Raw genomic sequence first — 21,144 nt, 5'->3', positions numbered from 1 at the left:
GCGACACCCGGGCACGGGGACACCTGGGAACAGGGACACCCCAGTATAGGGACAGCCATTGACAGGTTCACACACTGACAGGGACACACACACAGATATCCCTGCACATGCACAGACACATGGATGCACACACCCACACAGATGCACACACACACAGAGATACTCCTGCACATGCACAGACACACACAGCGATATCTCTGCATGTGCACACACACATGTATGCATGCACACACGCACAGATGTGCACACACAGAGAGAGATGCACACACACACAGATGTCCCTGCACACACACACACACACACACACACAGATGCATGCACAGGAGCTCATGCCCATAAATGCTCATGTAAAGGAGTGTCTTTGACCACGGATGCACACATGCACACATTGATATCCACTGCACGTGTGCACAGACACCCACACAAATGCACACACACACACACAGATATCCCTGCACATGCACACGGATGCACACACACAGCAGTGCCCCTGCACGTGTGCATGGATCCCCATGCACACAGATGCCCATGCATATGGATGCAATGCATGCACACACACACGGATGCACACACACACTTGGGTTCACACACACAGATGGACACACACAAATGCACACACACACACACACACACACACACACACACACACACACACAGAGATATGTCCCTGCACACACACACACAGGTTCACACTCATGGGTGCACACACACACACGGATGCACACACACACACGGATGCACACACACAGGTCCACACACACATGGGTTCACACACATGGATGCACACACACACATATGGATGCACACCCTCATGGATGCACATTCTCACAGGTGCACACACACATGGGTTCACACACATGGATGCACACACACACGGATACACACCCTCATGGATGCACATACTCACAGGTGCACACACACATGGGTTCACACACATGTGGGTGCATATGAAGTCCATACACACAGATGCCATGACCATGGATCACCACGCACACGGATATCCATGCACAGAGGTGCACATGCATATGCATGCCCATGGACACCCACATGCACACGGGTCACACTGATGTGCACGTGCACACCGATGCTCCTGCACATCCACACAGATGCCCACACACATGAATTCCCATCATGGGGGTGCCCATGAGCACACACATGGGTGCACACACACAGGTGTGCACACACACAGGGGTGCACACACACATGGGCACACACATGGCTGCACACACACATGGATGCATTCACACACACGGATGCATACACACAAGGATGCACACACACATGGATGCACACACACACGGATGCACACACACATGGATGCACACACACATGGATGCACACACACACGGATGCACACACAGACAGATGCCCCTGTACAAGGACACACATACATAAATGGATGCACACACTTGGATGCACACGCACAGATCACACTAATGGATGCACACATACACGGATGCACAGACACATGGATGCACACACACACACACAGATATGTCCCTGCACACACACACACGGATGCACACATATGGATGTGCACACACAGAGATATGTCCCTGCACATGCACACACACATGGATGTACACATACACGGATGCACACACACACACAGATATCCCTGCACACACACACAAGTGGATGCACACACACACGGATGCACACACACACAGATAACCCTGCACACACACACATGGATGCACACACATGGATGCACACACACACGGATGCACACACAGACAGATGCCCCTGTACAAGGACACACATACATAAATGGATGCACACACTTGGATGCACACGCACAGATCACACTAATGGATGCACACATACACGGATGCACAGACACATGGATGCACGCACACACACACACACACACACGGATGCACACATATGGATGTGCACACACAGAGATATGTCCCTGCACATGCACACACACATGGATGTACACATACATGGATGCACACACACACACAGATATCCCTGCACACACACACATGGATGCACACACACACACACATACAGATGCACACACACACACAGCTATGTCCCTGCACACACACACAAATGGATGCACACACACATGGATGTGCACACACACGGATGCACACACACACATACAGATGCACACACACACACAGAGCTATGTCCCTGCACACACATACAAATGGATGCGCACACACACGGATGCACACACACACAGATATCCCTGCACACACACACACGGATGCACACACATGGATGCACACACACGGATGTGCACACACACAGATATCCCTGCACACACACACATGGATGCACACACACGGATGCACACACATGGATGTGCACACACACAAATGCACACACACACGGATGCACACACACACAGAGCTATGTCCCTGCACACACACACACAAATGGATGCACACACACACGGATGTGCACACACACATGGGACTCCATGCTCATGAATGCCCATACAAACGAGTGCCCATGAGCACACAGATGCCCCCACACAGCGATGCCCGTGTGTGGGGGTGCCCATGACCCTACACATGGATGCACACACGCATGGCAGCCCATGACAATGTAAATGAGTTCCCACGCACAGGGATGCCCACGCACAGGGATGCCCACGCACTCGGGCCCCCATGCCCACGAATGCCCGTGTAAATGGGCGCCCACGCCCGCGGATGCCCGAACACACGGGTACCCACACCAGGGATGCCCCTGCACGTGCCAGCCCTCCCTCCCGTCCAGGACTGCGCTCCACGCGAGGTGCCCGGGAGCCCGATGGTGGCCGTGGGGTGCTGGGGACGGTGGCCCCGCCCGTGGGGCTCTCCTGGTCCGCGGGGGCGGCCAGAGGGGCCCTGGGCTGGGGATGCCTTCGCTGGTCCCACAGCGACAGCTACAGGTGACCGTCCGGGACGGGATGGGATGGAGGGATGGGACGGGATCAATCCAGCCCACCTCCAAACACCCTGCCCGGCTCCGGCCAGCGACCCCCAGAGCCGACAGAGGAGTCCTCCAGTGCCCGGGCAGGAGGGTCCCATCCCGCCCTCTGGCAGAAGCAGAAGGTTTGGGGAGCACGGAAAGCCGCACTCTGTGTCCCCCGCATCCCCAAAGGCCGCAGGACCCGGCTGGCCCCGCCCGGGGCTGCGGGAGAGGATCCGGCGTGGGGACAGTGGGTGACCTGGCTCGGGGGGCTGGGGCTGCTCCAAACAGCATCGCCCTGCTCCCCACCCCCAAACTCACCGGCACCCCATCCCCGGGAGTGGGGACCACGCTGGGGTGCTCTGCTCCCCAGTGGGATCCCTCAGAGACCTGCTGGCAACCCGGGAGCTTTCCCTAAGGGCTGGGGGGGTCTCGGGTTGTGTTTCCCCACCTCAGCCCCCAAAACTTGGGAGTGGCTCCTGAGTCACCCAGAAGAAAGGTCAGGAGACGAGGTGGTACCCAAAAACATCACAGTGAACACCACACTCAGCAAGAAACACCCGTGGCTGCTCCTGCGGCCAGGAGGGCCCCCCCGGGACCCCCCCGCGCTCGGCTCCGCCAAATGCCCCAGAAGAAAAATATTCCTCCCCCCGGGGAGGCCAAAACACCCCCTCCCCCCGAGTCCTGGCCCAGGGCGTGGGTGGGAGTCGCCCCTTGGTCACGGCAGGTCCCCTCCGTGTCCCCTCCGCGTCCCCGCCACGCGCGGCTCCCCCATGGCCGGGGGAGCTCCAGGGCCTCGCTGCGGCAGCACCGAGGGGATCCCCGCGGGCTCCGGCGGTGCCAGGAAAGCCGGGCTGGTGCCCCGCGGGCTCCGGCGGTGCCAGGAAAGCCGGGCTGGTGCCCCGCGGGCTCCGGCGGTGCCAGGAAAGCCGGGCTGGTGCCCCGCCGCCTCCTCCTTCCTCCGCCGCTCAGCCGTGTCCCCGGCGGGGTTAGGACGTGTCCTTCAGCTCGGGGCTGGGCGGCTGCGGGGAGGGCACCTCCGCTGAGGGCGACTGCATGTCCTGGGCACTGCCTGCCGGGAGAGACGGGAGAGGGCCACGGGATGGGAATCACACAATCATGGAGGCTGGAAAAGTGCTCCGAGAGCATCGAGTCAACCCTGTGCCCGATAACCCCTTGTCCTCAGCCCAGTGACCAGGGATGGGCATTCCAAACCTCCCTGGGCAGTTCCAATGCCTGACCACCCTTTCCATGGAGAAATTTCCCCCCATATCCAACCTGGACCTTCCATGGCCGTTCCCTCTCCTCCTGTCCCTGTTCCTGGAGCAGAGCCCGACCCCCCGGCTGTCCCCTCCTGGCAGGAGCTGTGCAGAGCCACAAGGTCCCCCTGAGCCTCCTTTTCTCCAGGCTGAGCCCCTTCCCAGCCCCCTCAGGGATTCTCCAGCCCCTTCCCAGCTCCCTCAGCCTCTCCTGGGGCTCCAGCTCTGTTCCGTTCTCTGGACACGGTCCAGCCCCTCAGTGTCCTTGTCCCTAAGAACGGGATGAACTCGGGAACCCCGGTCCCGGCTCACCCCACATCCCCCCCATTCCCTGGTCACCCACCTGCGCTCAGGGACATCTCGGCCAGTTTGAGGGGCAGGTCGGCGGGGCTGACGCCGGCGGGCGAGCCCAGGATGTCGGGCAGGGCATTGCGCCGGCCCGTCCTGCTGGAGGATGCGAAGTCCAGCACGGGTTCCACCTCGGTCATGCTAACCCTGGGGAGAGATGTCCCCTCTGTGACCCCCGGAGCACAGCGAGCTAAAGGGAGCCGGCTCTGCTCCGGGCCAGGTGCTCCGGTGCCCTCTGCTCCCCCCTGCACTGCCTCTGCCCGACGGGAATGGAGGCAGGGCCACCCTGCTGCCCCGGACCCCGCTGGTCACTGCAGCTGGAGCGAGGCGCTCCCAGGCCCCACGCCCCCAGCCCGGGCAGCCTTACCGGGCAGCCTCCAGCCTGGCCTGGCACCGCCTCTGCCCCGTGCCCGGGGGAGGGACACCGTGGGGGACAGGGATCCGTCCTGGCTGCGGCCCCTCGGCTCTGACCTGCGGGAGGCAGAGCAGGGGTCACCAATGGGGCCGGGGGACACGGAGCAGGGAGCGAGTCTGGGGGGAAACCAGAATGTGTCCCCAGGGGAGCACCCACAGCACCCTGAGCCTCATCCGTGGAAGTGGGTGGGGATGGAGGGATGGATGGATGGATGGATAATGGATGGATGGATGATGGATGGATAATGGATGATGGATGGATGGATGGATGGATGGATGGATGGATGGATGGATGATGGATGATGGATGGATGGATGGATGGATGGATGGATGGATGATGGATGGATGGATGATGGATGAATGGATGATGGATGGATGGATGGATGGAGGGATGGATGGATGGATGGATGGATGGATGGATGGATGATGGATGGATGATGGATGATGGATGGATAATGGATGATGGCTGGATGGATGGATGGATGGATGGATGGATGGATGATGGATGGATGGATGATGGATGGATGGATGGATGGATGGATGGATGGATGGATGATGGATGGATGGATGATGGATGAATGGATGATGGATGGATGGATGGATGGATGGAGGGATGGATGGATGGATGGATGGATGGATGGATGGATGATGGATGGATGGATGGATGGATGGATGGATGGATGATGGATGGATGATGGATGGAAGATGGAAGGATGGATGGATGGATGGATGGAAGGATGGATGGATGGATGGATGATGGATGGATGGATGGATGGATGGATGGATGGATGGATGATGGATGAATGGATGGATGATGGATGGATGATGGATGGAAGATGGAAGGATGGATGGATAGATGGATGGATGGATGGATGGATGGATGGATGGATGGATGATGGATGGATGGATGGATGGATGGATGGATGGATGGATGGATGATGAATGGATGATGGATGGATGGATGGATGGATGGATGGATGATGGATGGATGGATGATGGATGGATAATGGATGATGGATGGATGGATGGATGGATGGATGGATGATGAATGGATGATGGATGGATGGATGGATGGATGGATGGATGGATGATGGATGGATGGATGGATGGATGGATGGATGATGGATGGATGGATGGATGGATGGATGATGGATGGATGGATGGATGATGGATGGATGGATGGATGATGGATGGATGATGCATGGATGATGGATGGATGATGGATGGATGGATGATGGATGGATAATGGATGATGGATGGATGGATGGATGGATGGATGGATGGATGGATGGATGATGGATGGATAATGGATGATGGATGGATGGATGGATGGATGGATGGATGATGAATGGATGATGGATGGATGGATGGATGGATGGATGGATGGATGGATGGATGATGGATGGATGATGGATGGATGGATGGATGATGGATGATGGATGATGGATGGATGGATGATGGATGGATGGATGATGGATGGGGATGCAGAGGTAAAATGGAGGGAGGCCGAGCCAGCACTGCCAGGGAACTTCATGGAGTTCCCAACCTGGGGACAGCCCTGTCTCCCTTGGAGAATGGCTCTTGCTGAGCCAGGCAGGCAGCAGCAATGGTGGCGTGCCCTGGGTGGGTGGGGGCACTCCTGGGAAGCCTCAAGAACCAGGAAAATCCAACTGCCATGGAGCCATGTAGTTTCCCGTGCTGCTGGGACCTTCTCGAGGTGTTTGCTCAGCTCTGGAAACACTCTGAGCTTTTGCCATGGGAGGTGGGAGTGGCACAGGGGTGGGGGATGGCACAGGGGTGGCACAAGGGTGACAAAGGGGTGGCACAGAGGTGGCACATGACTTGGCAAGGACAAGGAGCCCCCCCACCATCCCCTCCACCCCCCACAGAGCACAGGGACCCCAGACCACCACCCCAGCAGCCCCATCCCCTCCGTGCCACATGTTGGTGGAAGCACTGGGACTGCTGTCCCCAAGCGGGCAGCAGTGGGGGGTGAACTCACTGGTGGTCTGCTGGGAATTCCTGCTGGCAGCTAGTTCTGGGAGTCACTGGGAGTCACTGGGAGTCACTGGGAATCCCCGCTGGGAGTCACTGGGAGTCACTGGGGGTCACTGGGAGTCACTGGGAATCCCGCTGGGAGTCACTGCAGGGAGGATGAGCCGAGGTCCTTGGGCGCAGGCTCTGTGTGCACGGGAGGGGTGGCCACAGCTGCGGGGAGGGGGAGAAAGAAATGATTAACCCGGGAGGTGATTAGTGATTTGTTAATTAGTGATCAGTGCTGGGGTGGCTGTGCCATGAGGGGCAGGACCGGGGTGCTGCTCAGGGGGGAAACTGAGGCACGGGCCGGGCTGGCAGTGACAAAGGCAGGGGTGGGGACAAAGGTTCCCTGTACACCTGCGCAGCCATTGTCTGCAGGAGCCACCTGTACTGCTCCAGCACAGGCGTGTGCATTGTCACAGGCATGTGCATTGTCACAGGCGTGTGCATTGTCACACGTGTGTGCATTGTCACAGGCGTGTGCATTGTCATAGGTGTGTGCATTGTCACAGGCGTGTGTGCATTGTCACACGTGTGTGCATTGTCACAGGCGTGTGCATTGTCACAGGCATGTGCATTGTCACAGGCGTGTGCATTGTCACAGGCGTGTGCATTGTCACAAGTGTGTGCATTGTCACAGGCGTGTGCATTGTCACAAGTGTGTGCATTGTCACAAGTGTGTGCATTGTCACAGGCATCTGCATTGTCATAGGTGTGTGCATTGTCACCAGCATGTGCATTGTTGTATGTGTGTGCATTGTCACAGGCGTGTGCATTGTCACAGGTGTGTGCATTGTCACACATGTGTGCATTGTCACAGGCGTGTACATTGTCACAGGTGTGTGCGTGTACATTATCACAGGTGTGTGAAGAATTGTCACATGTGTGTGCAGTGTCATGTGTGTGTGCAGTATCACAGGTGTGTGAAGAATTGTCACATGTGTGTGCAGTGTCATGTGTGTGTGCAGTATCACAGGTGTGTATAGTGTCACATGTGTGTGAATTTTCACAGGTAAGTGCAGTGTCACATGTGTGCTGTGTCACAGGTATGAATTGTCACAGGTGTGTGCATTGTCACAGGTGTGTGCATTGTCAAAGGTGTGCAGTGTCACAGGTGTGTGCAGTGTCACGTGTGTGTGAATTGTCACGAGTGTGAATTGTCACATGTGTGTGAATTGTCACGTGTGTTTGCATTGTCACAGGCGTGCAGTGTCACAGGTTTGTGCAGTGTCACGTATGTGTGAATTGTCACATGTGTGTGAATTGTCACGTGTGTTCGCATTGTCACAGGTGTGTGTGTATGTGTGTGTCACCTCTGGCTGGGCTGTTCCATGTGGCTGTACAGGTGTGTGCATGTGTGACATTCCCCATCACCTGTGTGCATGTGTGGCACCCCATGACACACTGTGGCACCCCCTGACATGTCTGTGTGACAGTGTGGCACTCCTTGTCACACATCTGTGCATGTGTGGCACTCCCTGGCAGTCTGTGCCCGTGTGACACCCCTTGCCACACTGTGTCTGTCACTGTGTCTGCACACGTGGAACTCCCTGTCACACCTATGTGACAGTGTGGCACTCTTCGTCACACCTATGTGCATGTGTGGCACCCTTTGTCACACATCTGTGCATGTGTGGCACCCTTTGTCACACATCTGTGCATGCGTGGCACTCCGTGGCAGTCTGTGCCCGTGTGACACCCCCTGCCACGCCGTGTGACACCCCGTGTCACTGTGTCTGCACATGTGGTACCCCCTGACACATCTATGTGACAGTGTGGCACCCTTTGTCACACATCTGTGCATGTGTGGCACTCCGTGGCAGTCTGTGCCCGTGTGACACCCCCGTCACTGTGTGTGCACGCGTGGCACGCCCAGGCTGGCAGTGCCACAGCCGTGTCACTCCTGTCCCAGAGCTCGTCCCACCCCGCACCCGCTCCAGGTGCCGTCCCTCACCCCTCAGCTGGCACCGCCCGTGCCAAGCAGCGCCCGCGGAGCCCCGAGCCTGGCACGGGACACGTGTGACATCCCCGGGTGTCCCCGGGTGTTTGGGCACACACAGCCGCGTGTGGCGGTGGGAGCACACGGCACGCGCATTCCGGCGGGTTCCGTGGGATTTCGGGAGAGATCCTGCAGGAAAGGGCTGCGCAGGAGCCCCGGGAGGGGCTGAGCAGCCGCGGGGACGTGGCACCCGGGGCCAGGCTGGGCACACGGCTGGCGGCCGAGGGAGCGGCCGCACGCCGCCGCGGGGCTCCGCGCTGAAGGATTTGGTGATTCCATGTGGATCCCTGTGAACCCCGGTGCCAAGGTCACACACACGTGTGCACACGCACGCGCACTGACACACACACACCCACAGATCACATACACACACTCACATACTCTCACGCACATGTGCATGCTCAGACACTCTCACACACTAACACTCTCACACACGTGTGCACACATGTGTACACATTCACATGTGCACACTCACTGTCATGCTCTCACACACACTTACATATATGCACACACACACTCTCACACAGACATGTGCACAAGCACACACTCACAGACACACACGGACTCACACCATCACACACACGTGCACATTCACACACACACCCCCACACCCACACACACGTGCACATTCACACACATGTGTGCACACTCGCACACACACAGACACACACATGCACATTCACACACACACTCACTGCCACACACTCACTCTCACACACACGTGTGCACACTCGCACACACAGACACATGTGCACATTCACACACAGACTCACACTCTCACACACACATGTGCACACTCGCACACACAGAGACACACACATGCGCATTCACACACACACTCACATAAACACTCACACTCATGTGTGCACACTCGCACACACAGAGACACACTCACATACACGATCACACTCACACATGTGCACACACACACACACACAGACACACACTCACATACACACACTCTCGCACACACACAGACACACACTCACATACACACTCACACTCTCACACATGTGTGCACACTCACACACACACACACAGACACACACTCACATACACACTCACACATGTGCACATGCACACACACAGACACACACTCACATACACACTCACACTCTCACACATGTGTGCACACTCGCACACACACACACAGACACACACTCACATACACACTCACACATGTGCACATGCACACACACAGACACACACTCACATACACACTCACACTCTCACACATGTGTGCACACTCGCACACACACACACAGACACACACTCACATACACACTCACACTCGCACACACTCACTCACACTCGGGTCTCGCACGCCGCAGCCCAGCCGCAGCCCCAGGCCGGCTCAAAGCTCCTTCCCGGCCCGGCGGCTCCCGCTGCCCCAGGCGGGGGTGATGGGCCCGGGACCCGCTGGATCCCGCGGGGATTGGCCCGGGACTGGCCCCAGGACCCGCTGGATCCCGCGGGGATGGGGACCTGCTGGATCCCGTGGGGATCGGGATGTACTGGATCCCGTGGGGATCGGGGCCCGCTGGATCCCGCGGGGATCGGGGCCCGCTGGATCCCGTGGGGCTGGATCCCGTGGGGATTGATCCCGCGGGGATCGGGATGTACTGGATCCCGCGGGGATTGGGACCCGCTGGATCCCGCGGGGATCGGGATGTACTGGATCCCGCGGGGATCGGGACCCGCTGGATCCCGCGGGGATCGGGATGTACTGGATCCCGCGGGGATCGGGACCCACTGGATCCCGCGGGGATCGGGACCCGCTGGATCCCGCGGGGATCGGGATGTACTGGATCCTGCGGGGATCGGGACCCGCTGGATCCCGCGGGGATCGGGATGTACTGGATCCCGCGGGGATCGGGACCCGCTGGATCCCGCCGCTCGCAGGGATGGGGACGGGGCTGGCCCCGCGGGCTCCCTCCGCTCCGACAGCCACACCAGGGACCAGGGCGCTGCTGCTGCCCGGGGACAGACCCGGGGCTGGCGCTGCCCTGAGCTCTCCGGGTGCAGCACCGCGGTCCCAGAGCCCATCGGGCCGTCCCTGCAGCCCCGGGGACAATGTCCGAGCCACCAACACCTGCCCCACGCCATCACCTCCCGGTCCCACAGGCAATTCCAGCCCAAACGGGGCAAATCCCACTGGATAAACCCGGTGAGCGAGGATTTCCCCCTCTAAGCAGGGACAGTTTTGGTGGCTTAACGTGGTCTCAGCCTAAAAAAGCTCCTGCAGTCACATGGGAGGTCCTCGGGGTGCTGGCTCCTGCTTTAATGCCCCTAATGGGATAGAGGAGGGCAGAAATAAACCTTAATCCCTGCTGGAAATAGGCTGGGAAGGTGCTGGGAGAGGCGGAGGGAGGAGATGGACTGGGATGTGTTCCTTGGTCCGGGAATAGCAGAGCCCTGGAGGAGGGGAGGAAGGTGCTGAAGAGGCAGAGAAAGGTGAGACCCACCTGGGGATGGAGCAGAGGAACCCAGGCCAGGGTCAAACACACCCATGATCCCCTCAGCATCGCTGTTCCCCTCCAACACAACTTTTTCGGGATGCTGGGGGTGGCAGGGACCCCAAACTGCACCTGGAGCCTGAGGACCACCACGGACACACAACAGCTTTGCCAAACACACTCCCCCCACCAGAGACAACAAATCAGGAATGCTCCAGGAATGCAGGACCTGGGAAGTGTTACAGGAATCTTGAGGATTCATTTAACCACAAGGATTTGCTTCTTCATCTTCTGAGTTGTTAGTGGGTCATGAGCTCCTCTGGAAGGGGGTTTGGGGCATTGACTGATCTTGGCTTTCTCTCTCTGAGGGTTCCTCCTGCTTGTTTAATTCAACATTTTATGGGACCTGTGCTGGGAATGCTGCAGCCTCCAAAAATCCACCAGCAACCCTTCAACGCTGATGAACACGATAAAAAATGGGAAGGATTTAGCCAGATGAAACTGTAAAATTGGGTGGAATTGAAAGAGATGCCCCAGGTCAGAAGGGAATGGGAACATCATCCAGGAAAATGAGCCAGGAGTCCACACGGGAGGGAAATCCAATGGGGTTGGCTTAACCAGAGCCCGACAGGCAGCAGACAGCCCGAGCAGCCCGGAGCCGGGAGCAGCAGATGGCAATAATTAAACACAGGATAAAATCTGGAGAGCCGGGAGCTCTCTGGGGAGGCAGCAGGTTCTGCTCCTCTCCAGGGAAGTGGCTGCAGGCTGCTGGAGCCCCGGGGACCCTGAGGTGGGAACGGGTGTGTCTCCTGCCCAGGGACAGCTCCAGGAGCCCAGGGAGAGGGAAGGAGGGGGATAAAAACTGTCCTGAGCCGCTGGGAAAGGGGGAAAAAGCTGCAGGAATGTGGGCTGGGGCAGGAATATTGAACATGGAGGTGCAGAATGACTTTTGGAACAGGTTTTGCTCCACACGAGGAAGTGTCTGGAGAGGATGATCCCTCCTGGCAGGGATGCAGCTTCCAGGACCCATTCCCATGGGATGCTGGCTCCCCCATGCCTGCCCTGGGCAGCAGAACCTCTCCAACCATGTCCTGGCATTTGCATCCCTAAATCCCCAGGATTCCAGGTGGGCCAGGCAGGAATTTGGGCCAGGCAGGAATTTGGGCCAGCTAGGATCTTGCTGGGCACCTTTGGAGTGATGGTGTGAAGTGAGTGCAGGGATACAAGTGAACCTGCATCCTGCTTGGAGCATCAGCAGGGTCTCCCACTGGTTTCCCCCAATTTTTCCTCTGGCTCTTTTCCTCCCCGGCTCCTTCCCAGAGCTCCGAGGAATTGTTCCAGTGGGATTTCTAAGCAGAGGTGATGCTGGCAGCTCCCCAAAGCTCTGGCACCTCCCGGTACCCTCAGGGTTGGCTCTTTCCTAGGATTCCCTTCCCAGCAAACCCCTGTTCCAAAGGCTTTGGTCAAGTGGCTTCCCTCTCCATGGAGCAGCAGATCCCCCTCGTTGGGATAATTCCACTTCCAGAGGAATTCCCATCACCCTCTAAGCCCCTTCCCATCATGTCCTGCCTTGAGCTCTGACCTTCCTCCTGCTCTTGCACACTCATCCTCACATCCAGACCAGCTTTCCCTCTTCTCCGCCGCTCCTGTTTGTGCTTGGATTGTCTCACCCCTGGATTTGGGAAATGCTGAAGGGTCTCTTTGCGCCCTCCATCACCCTCACATCCCTTCCCCTGCTCCCTGCCTGGTCCCCATTGCTGCCCTGCAGATGGACAGGACCAGCTTTGGGCTCAGCCCCATCCCTGCTCACACCCAAATCCTGAATTATTCCACCCAGACATCTCCCTGGATCCCAGGGATCCTTTTAAATATCAGCCTTCATCCTCTGCTTCCTTTTGCACCATTTGGGGTCTCACTGCCCGGAGCAGCTGTGGCTGTCCCTGGATCCCTGGCAGTGCCCAAGGCCAGGCTGGGCACTGGGAGCTCCTGGGACAGTGGGAGGGGTCCCTGCCAGGGCAGGGGTGGCACTGGATGGCCTTTAAGGTCCTTCCAACCAGGAATTCTTTGATTTTTTTTGATTTTTTTTTTCCCCAGCTGTAGGACTCGGAATTTTTATTTCCACACAAAACCTGAGCTGTGTCCCAGCTAATACCAGCCTAGGCGGAGCATAAACCCTTCTCTTCAGGGGCTCAGCTGGGCTTGTGGGATACTGAGACCTAAATTCCTGTTGAAGGCAAGGAGAAGAAGGGCTCTGAAGTGGGACACCGGTAATCTCCATTCCCTGCAATTCCCGGCTTCCAGCAGGGCGATGTGCAGGGGAGGAGGGGTTTGCTGCTGCATCCGCGGAATGGAGCCGCCGGCAGGAGCAGAGGCTGTGCTGTTATTCCGCTGTCACTCGGGGGATGATGGCAGAGTTCAGCTGTGCCTAAAATCCAAGCTGAGTCTGTCCAGACGGGATTTCAGGCTCTCTGTATAACCTGTCCCTTTGGTTTTTAACGCTGGGAACACAAACCAGAGCAAGCCCTGCTCCAGTGTGGGAGTGAACCCAGCTCTTGTGCTCCCGGACATCCAACCCTAAACTGCCCTGAGCAAACCCAAATTGTGCTAACCCAAACCCAGGTGCTCCCAGACCTGGGGGTGCTCACACCACATCCCACATCAGGGCTTGGCTTCTGCAGAGAAAATCCCCTCTGGATCCCTCTGGCCTGGATTGGGCCAGGGAACAGCGCTCCAGAGGCTCAGCAGTCTAATCCTGGCACGTCCCTGCTGAGCTCAGCATCTCCCACGAGTCCACACTGGGATAAAATCGAGGTGTTTTTCCCCTGGGAGCAGCACACAGGGCATCCTGGAAAGATGCTGAAAGCACCAGGCAGACATGGATGTGGGATTCCCTCTGGAGCACCTGGATTCCAGCCCTGGACAGGCCGGAGTTGCTCTAATTAGAGAGCAAAGCACCAAGGGCTCAGCAGGCAGAGGCACGAGAACATGGGTGACACTGCAGGGCTCCATCCTGCATCCCAAACCTCCAAGAGAGGGCATGGAAAACCTGGAGAACCTCAGCTGTGCTGCCCACGGTGCCCAGAGAGGGAATGGGCGAATCCCAGCTCCTCTTGCCCATCCTCTGAGGCTCCCAGCCCAGCGCACATCCCTGCTTCCACCCCTCCTGCTCTCCCTGGGGAACGTTTCCATCACTTTGTGCTCCTAACGAGGACCTCTGGCTTTTCCCAGCACATGGAGCAGGGTTTGTGGAGGCTGCAAAGGGTGAGCTCCCTGTGCCAGGAGGCACTCGGGGCATGGCAGGGATGGAGCTGCCTGGCAGGAGGGCACCCCTGAGGCAGGGAGCGGCTCCTGGCCAGCTCTGATCCGTGTGCTGGGCAAAGCAGGGGAGGGACAGCGGCTCAGGGACAGCAGCCGGGGTGTGAAAAGCACACAGGAACACCAGCCATGGCTGCTCCCTGTGGGAACACGGCAAATCCCCAGGGCTGGCAGCCCTGAATCCCAGTGCCAGCGGAGGGCACAGCTCTGGGATCCTGCCTGGCACCAGCAGGGAGAGACACCCACCCCACGGTGGATCGGGTGGGGATGGGGAGAGGGGAGGGAAAGGAAAGGAAAGGGGAAAGGGGAAAGGGAAAGGGAAGGAAGAAGGAAGAAGGAAGGGGAAGGGAAAGGAAGGGAAAGGAAGAAAAAGAAGGGAAAGGAAGGAAGGAAGGGAAAGGAAGGAAGGGAAAGGAAGGGAGGGATCCCACCCCATCCCAGCCTGTAGGCCATGACCTGTTCCAGAGCTATTCCTATTCCATCCTCCACCCCCATCAGTTAATTCTCTTTAATTAACTGATTAAAGGTAATCAGCTGGAGTGATGGGAGGAGCACAGGAATTCCTGCTGGGGAGTTTGGGTGCCCATCAGGGGCCCTACAAAGGTGCTGGGTGAGCCTCCCTTCCCCACATTCCTCAGCCCCATCTGCTGTGTCCAGGTCCTTTTTGAGTTCCTGGGGGAAACTGTGGCAAGCACATTTCTCCCCCTCTCAGGATTTTTCATAGACATGCACAGAGAGAAATGAAAGAGAAAACAATTTATATTCCTGCTCCTTGATTTTTCATATGTGGAATGTGTTTGGAGAATTGTTTACCTGGGGTGAGTGCTTGGTTGGATTCTGGTGAGGATTGTTTGAGCTGGTGGCCAATCCAACCCACCTGGGGCTGGACTCTGGAGAGAGGGTCATGAGTTGTGTTAGAGCCAGAGAAAGTAGTGTGTAGTTTTAGTATCCTTGTTTTATATAGTATATTGATGTATTTTAGCATAGCTATAATAAAGAAATAATTCAGCCTTCTGAATTGAGTCAGACATCATCATTTCTTCCCATTGGGTTTGCCTGCATTTACAATAAGTGGCATTCCACATAGGAAAAAAAAGGAGCAGAAATAGGAATTGTTTTTTCTTTCATTTCTCTCTGTGCACGTCTATGAAAAATCCTGAGAGGGAGAGAAATGTGCTCACCACAGGAAACACCACGGCCCCTTTGGCATGAGGGGGATGGGAGCCATCCCCAGCCCCATGAGACAGAGCTGGCACCGGGATAACCCAGCCTGGATAACCCAGCCTGGATAACCTGGATAACCTGGATAGCCCAGCCTGGATATCCTGGATAGCCCAGCCTGGATAACCCAGATAGCCCAGCCTGGATAGCCCAGCCTGGATAACACAGCCTGGATAACCTGGATAGCCCAGCCTGGATAGCCCAGCCTGGGTAACCTGGATAGCCCAGCCTGGATATCCTGGATAACCCAGCCTGGATATCACAGCCTGGGTAACCTGGATAACCCAGCCTGGATAACACAGCCTGGGTAACCTGGATAACCCAGCCTGGATATCACAGCCTGGATAACCTGGGTAGCCCAGCCTGGGTAACCTGGATAGCCCAGCCTGGATATCCTGGATAGCCCAGCCTGGATAGCCCAGCCTGGATAACCTGGATAGCCCAGCCTGGATATCCCGGGTAGCCCAGCCTGGATATCCTGGGTAGCCCAGCCTGGATAGCCCAGCTCCACTCTGGGAGTCAGGGGAGTCAACAGCAGCTCCGTGGGGAAGGAAGGGATCTAATGAGGGTAATTAGGGTGATTGAGCCCTGGGTAATGGAGCTCCCAGCAGAACCCTCAGTTCCCTGCTCTGACACGCCACAAACTGTAATTTTGCATAATAAAACCGGGTAATTTTGAATAATAAACGTGTCACCCACATCCCCAGCAGTTCCATTCCTCGCCAGGTTCGGGCTCCCTCCTCCCCAGAAGGTTTCTACCTCTGCTCCAGCCTGAGCACCCCGGGTGGGGCTGAGTGACACAACCCGGGGATGGGGACGGGGACACCCGCGTTTCTCCTGGCTGTGGAGCCGTGGGTGGCACCGGGATTGGTGCCAGGGGAAACCCAGGGAGCTGTGGGCTGTCACACGGTGCCAGCTGGGTGCCACCAGGCACATCCCAGGGAGTGCCACGGGCTGGGTGACACCGGAGCTGCTGCACCACGGGAGCCTCACCTCCCTGCACGAGAGGAAAGGTGGCACCTGGAGAGGACCCTGGTGCAGCTGGGGATGGAGGAGGCTCCCAGCCCTGACAGAGCACTGGGGTAAGTGCAGGTACCCAAAATTCTGGGGAGCAGAGGCAGCTGAAGCTGCCCTGGGAACTCTGGCTCTCCAGGGAGCCCCGGGCATGGCTTCCCCAGCCCTGGGGTGTGGCGGGTCCTTCCCGCTGCAGCTCAGCCAAGGGGGAGGTGGAAAACCCCCAGGACACCCAGCTCTGAGGCAGCAACCCCCCTGGCAGTGGGACCTTGCGTGGAGGTGATCCAGATGTTTCCCTGCACCGAGGCTGGGGCACCATCGGGATCCTCCAGCTGTCACCTCTGCCCTGTGACAAACCCCCGGCCCCTGGAAAGCCACCAGGGAGGGGAACAAAGGCCAAGGAGGGAAGAAATCCGTGCAGGTGCTCTGGGATCAGAGGCACAGCTGGAAATCGGGCATGGAGCAGAGCCCGTTCCAATGGCCCAGGGCTGTTCCAGGAGCAGGAATTGCCATTCTAGGAGCCAAAGGAGCTGGAATTGCCATTCCAGGAGCTGGAATTGTCATTCCAGGAGCCAAGGGCAGAGCAGGCCCGGGGTCCCCACCCTGTTCATGGTGCCAGGTCCCCCAAGGTCTGGAGCACCCAGCTGAGCTCCTCCAGCTGCCCCAGGAGCTGAAGCCCGAGGTCTCCTCACAATCAAACCCCCAGGGCCTCCCCAAGAGCACCCCCACTCTGCCTCCCAGCATCCCAGAGCGAGGAGGAACGCTGGGATTCCCTCAGTTTAAAAGAAGTGAGAATCTGGCTCTGCCACCACCCTTCCCCTTGCCCATCTCCCGCTTTTTGGGGGGCGATGGTGCTGAGCAGGTGAGGGGTGAGCACAGGGGGACAGTGGGGGCTGTGTCCCTTTGTGACAGCGAGGACTGAGGTGTCCCTTGGCGGACACCCCAAGGTCACGGGCTGGGAGCTTTTGGGGTGAGCACGGGACATCCTGCCTCTGCCACATCCTCGGTGGCATTGCCACCCTGCCAGGGGACAGCAGCCAGCTCCGGGGACCCAAGGGACGCGATCCAAGCATCTGCAGGGGCAACCTGCCAAAACGATGCCCCGAAGGCAGGGAGGAGGGGCTGTCCCCGGGGGAAGCCCTTTCCTCCCGGAGGAAGCACCACAGGAGCTCTCCTGTGTCCCTGCGCGGGGGTGCTCAGCCCGTGCCTGGGGACCCCCGCAGCTCCCCGGGCCCAAATCGCCTGGGAAGCTCCAGCCCGGGAAGCGGAGGGCTGGAGCTGGGCGTGGGGGTGGAAGCGGTAGCTGAGAGGAGGAGAGGGCAGGGGGAAAGGTGGAGGGGGCAGCGGTGACCCAGGACACGCAGGGGGCGGGTGCCAGGGCGCGACAGAGGTGCAGCCATGGGGGTTGATCTGAATGCCCACCCTGAGACAGACGAGCCTTGCTCGGTGCCTCAGCACTGCTCCCCCAAATCCTCCCCTGAGCCCCCTGCCCCGGGGGAGGGTGGGCACAGACACCCCAAGCCCTCGAGGGACACCCCACCGCAGCTGCTGCCAACATTCACCCCCCCAAAAACCCATCTGTCCCCGAGGCCACCACCATCCCCTGACCCCCGGGCTCTCCGCCTTCCCAGGGAGGTGCCCGGGGTGGGCACCCAATCTCCAGGGTGGGCACCAATCCCCGCGGTGGGTGCCCGGTCCCTCGCCCCGGGGCACCCTCCGCGGTGGCTCGGGGCCTCGGTGCCACCGCGTCACCTGCGCCCAGCAGCCGCCGGCCGCTCACCTGGTGCCAGCAGCGATCCCGGGGCCGGTGCCGAGGCCGGTGCTGATGGTGGCACCGAAGGTGATGCTGCTGCCGGGCCGGTGTTGATGCTGCTGCCGGGCCCGGGGGCGGTGGGATGTCGGTGCCGGGGGCGATGTCGGTGCCGGGGGCGATGCCGGTGCCGCCGTTTATGCTGATCCCGGTGTCAGCGCCGGTGCCGATGGTGATGCCGGTGCCGGTGCCAGCCTGGCTGCCGGGGGAAGGATGCTCCGCGCTCGGCAGGAGCCGCGGGGAAGCCTCCGGCTCCAGGCGGCCCTGGGGCACCCGGGGCCGAGCCGCCGCCGCCGCCGCCCGCCCAGCGCCGCCGCCGCCGCCCGGCCCGGCCCCCGCTCGGCGCGGGGGGGACCCAGCGCCGGCCCCGCCCGCCGCCCCCCCGCTCCCCCGCCGCCGGGGCCGCCCCCCGGGCCCCCGGGCTGCTGTGTCCCCGCGTCCCCCCGCGCCGACACGAGGGGAGGGCGGGCTGTGACATCCCCCGGCCCGAGCTCCGGGTGACTCTGCCCCGCTCGCAGCCCCCAGCCCGGGCGGGGGCTCGCAGCCCGGCGTGGCCACCGGCCCTGCTCGGGGAAATGGAGAAATCCCCTCCGATTTCCTCTGGATTCGGCTCCCCGGCTGCAGAGCCCCCCGGGGCGGGCGGGTTGAGGGGGCTCTGCTCCCCCACCAGGACAATTTGACCCCAACCCGCACAGCTCCATTTATTGCAGCCAGAATCAATGACAGGCTCCGAATCTTTGGGGGGAAAAAAAATAATTTAAAAAATCCGTGGCTGCACCCGTGTGGCATGCGGTGGGTGGGGAAGGGAGCGGGGGGCTGGGAGACCCTGACTGCGGCTGGCGAATCCAGCGGATCGCGGCACGGCCCCGCTGGGCACAGCCTGGGCGAGGAGCAGATGCCACCGGCTGCTCCTGGCCTGACACCGGTGTCACCTTGAGGGGAGGACACGGCCAGCGCCGAGGGTGTGAGATGGGGTTCTCACCCCCAGCCCCGAGCTGGGTCAGGGCAGCGAGGTGGGGGAGGCAGAGCGGGAATTAAAACCGGAATTCCACCCAGGAGCAGGAGCTACCTCCCAACGCTTCCATCGGCATCCCTGCCACTGGGAGACCCGCGGGGCTGGTGAGAGGCTCCAAAATGTCCCTCCTGGCCCTGAAGGCGGCTGTTCCCATGGCTGGGGGAGCGGGGTGTACTTTGTGAGTGACCCCCAAGGGTGACGGGGTCCCCATCCCTGCAGGGGGACGCTGCTCCCAGCAGGAGCGGGGCTGGGGCGTGATCCCAAATTCCCGGCTCTGGCCAAGCTCCTCTCGCTGCCGATGGCCACTGGTGATGCTCAGCACCTGCAGCGCGGTGTTCATCCGTGCCTTCCCCCAGAGCCCGGTGTCCATCCATGCCTTCCCCGTATCCCGGTGTCCATCCCTGCCTTCCCCGTAGCCCGGTGTCCATCCCTGCCTTCCCCCAGAGCCCGGTGTCCATCCCTGCCTTCCCCGTATCCCGGTGTCCATCCCTGCCTTCCCCCAGAGCCCGGTGTCCATCCCTGCCTTCCCCCAGAGCCCGGTGTCCATCCCTCCCCTCCCCCGTATCCCGTGTCCATCCCTGCCTTCCCCGTATCCCGGTGTCCATCCCTGCCTCCCCCAGAGCCCGGTGTCCATCCCTCCCCTCCCCCGTATCCCGGTGTCCATCCCTGCCTCCCCCGTATCCCGTGTCCATCCAATCCCTTCCCCCGTATCCCGGTGTCCCTCCCCGCCTCCCCCGGAGCCCGCGGGCCGCGGGGACACCGCTCTGGCCGCTCCGGTGCCGCCGGCCCGGGACGGGCGATGCTCCCCGGAGCCCCGCACCCAGCCGGGACAGCCCCGGCTGTGCCAGGGGACAGCGACACGGGCCGGCGCCGCCAGGCCACGGCCGGCGCTCGAGTCCGGTGCCCCCGCACCCCAAAATCTCGGCAGGGCTGCGGCGGGGGGGGACACTGGTGGCCCCGGCCGCTCACGCGTGGGGACGGGCGAGTGGCAGCTCCCCGCGGCGAGCCGAGCCCTCGCCAGCCGCTATTTTTAGCTGCTCACGCTCCGCGTTCTCCTTGACTGTCTCCCCTCTCCGGAGCAGTGTCGGGCCGAGCAGCGGCGATGTTTATCCTGCCTGGCACCCGACGGGATGTGACACTGCTGTCGCGGGCCGAGGGGACGCCTGGCAGCGAGGGAGGGGATGCTGCGGGCATGGGAAGGGGCAGGAGAGCCCGCTGTGGTTCGGAGCACCTTGGAGAGTTCTCCCTCTCCGCTGCTCCCGAGCGGATGCGCTGCCCTGGGACAGCTGAAGGGCAGGCACACCACATCCATTTCCTCCAAGGCTGAACAATTCCCTCCCACTGTG

General features: G+C 59.8%; 1 protein-coding gene across 2 annotated transcripts; it reads right to left on the bottom strand.

The window, feature by feature from the left end:
• Nucleotides 1–3,426: 3,426 nt before the first annotated feature.
• On the bottom strand, nt 3,427–19,101 carry LOC116184426 (cAMP-dependent protein kinase inhibitor beta-like). Of its 2 annotated transcripts, XM_031506769.3 has the most exons (5): nt 18,754–19,101; nt 6,934–7,139; nt 4,885–4,988; nt 4,513–4,664; nt 3,427–3,982 (listed from the first exon to the last, which is right to left on the bottom strand). In XM_031506769.3, the coding sequence occupies exons 4-5, from the start codon at nt 4,655–4,657 to the stop codon at nt 3,900–3,902; spliced, it is 228 nt and encodes a 75-aa protein (XP_031362629.1). In that variant the 5' UTR covers nt 4,658–4,664; nt 4,885–4,988; nt 6,934–7,139; nt 18,754–19,101; the 3' UTR covers nt 3,427–3,899. The 2 variants fall into 2 exon arrangements, with proteins under 2 accessions (XP_031362629.1, XP_085416019.1); XM_085559893.1 differs by lacking the exon at nt 4,885–4,988.
• Nucleotides 19,102–21,144: the final 2,043 nt, after the last annotated feature.

Source organism: Lonchura striata, chromosome 23 (genome assembly GCF_050655825.1).
Source record: "Lonchura striata isolate lonStrDom1 chromosome 23, ASM5065582v1, whole genome shotgun sequence".
In the NCBI taxonomy this organism is placed as follows: domain Eukaryota; kingdom Metazoa; phylum Chordata; class Aves; order Passeriformes; family Estrildidae; genus Lonchura; species Lonchura striata.
The sequence above is the reverse complement of the archived record's forward strand: the minus strand, read 5'-3'. Positions and strand labels throughout refer to the sequence as shown.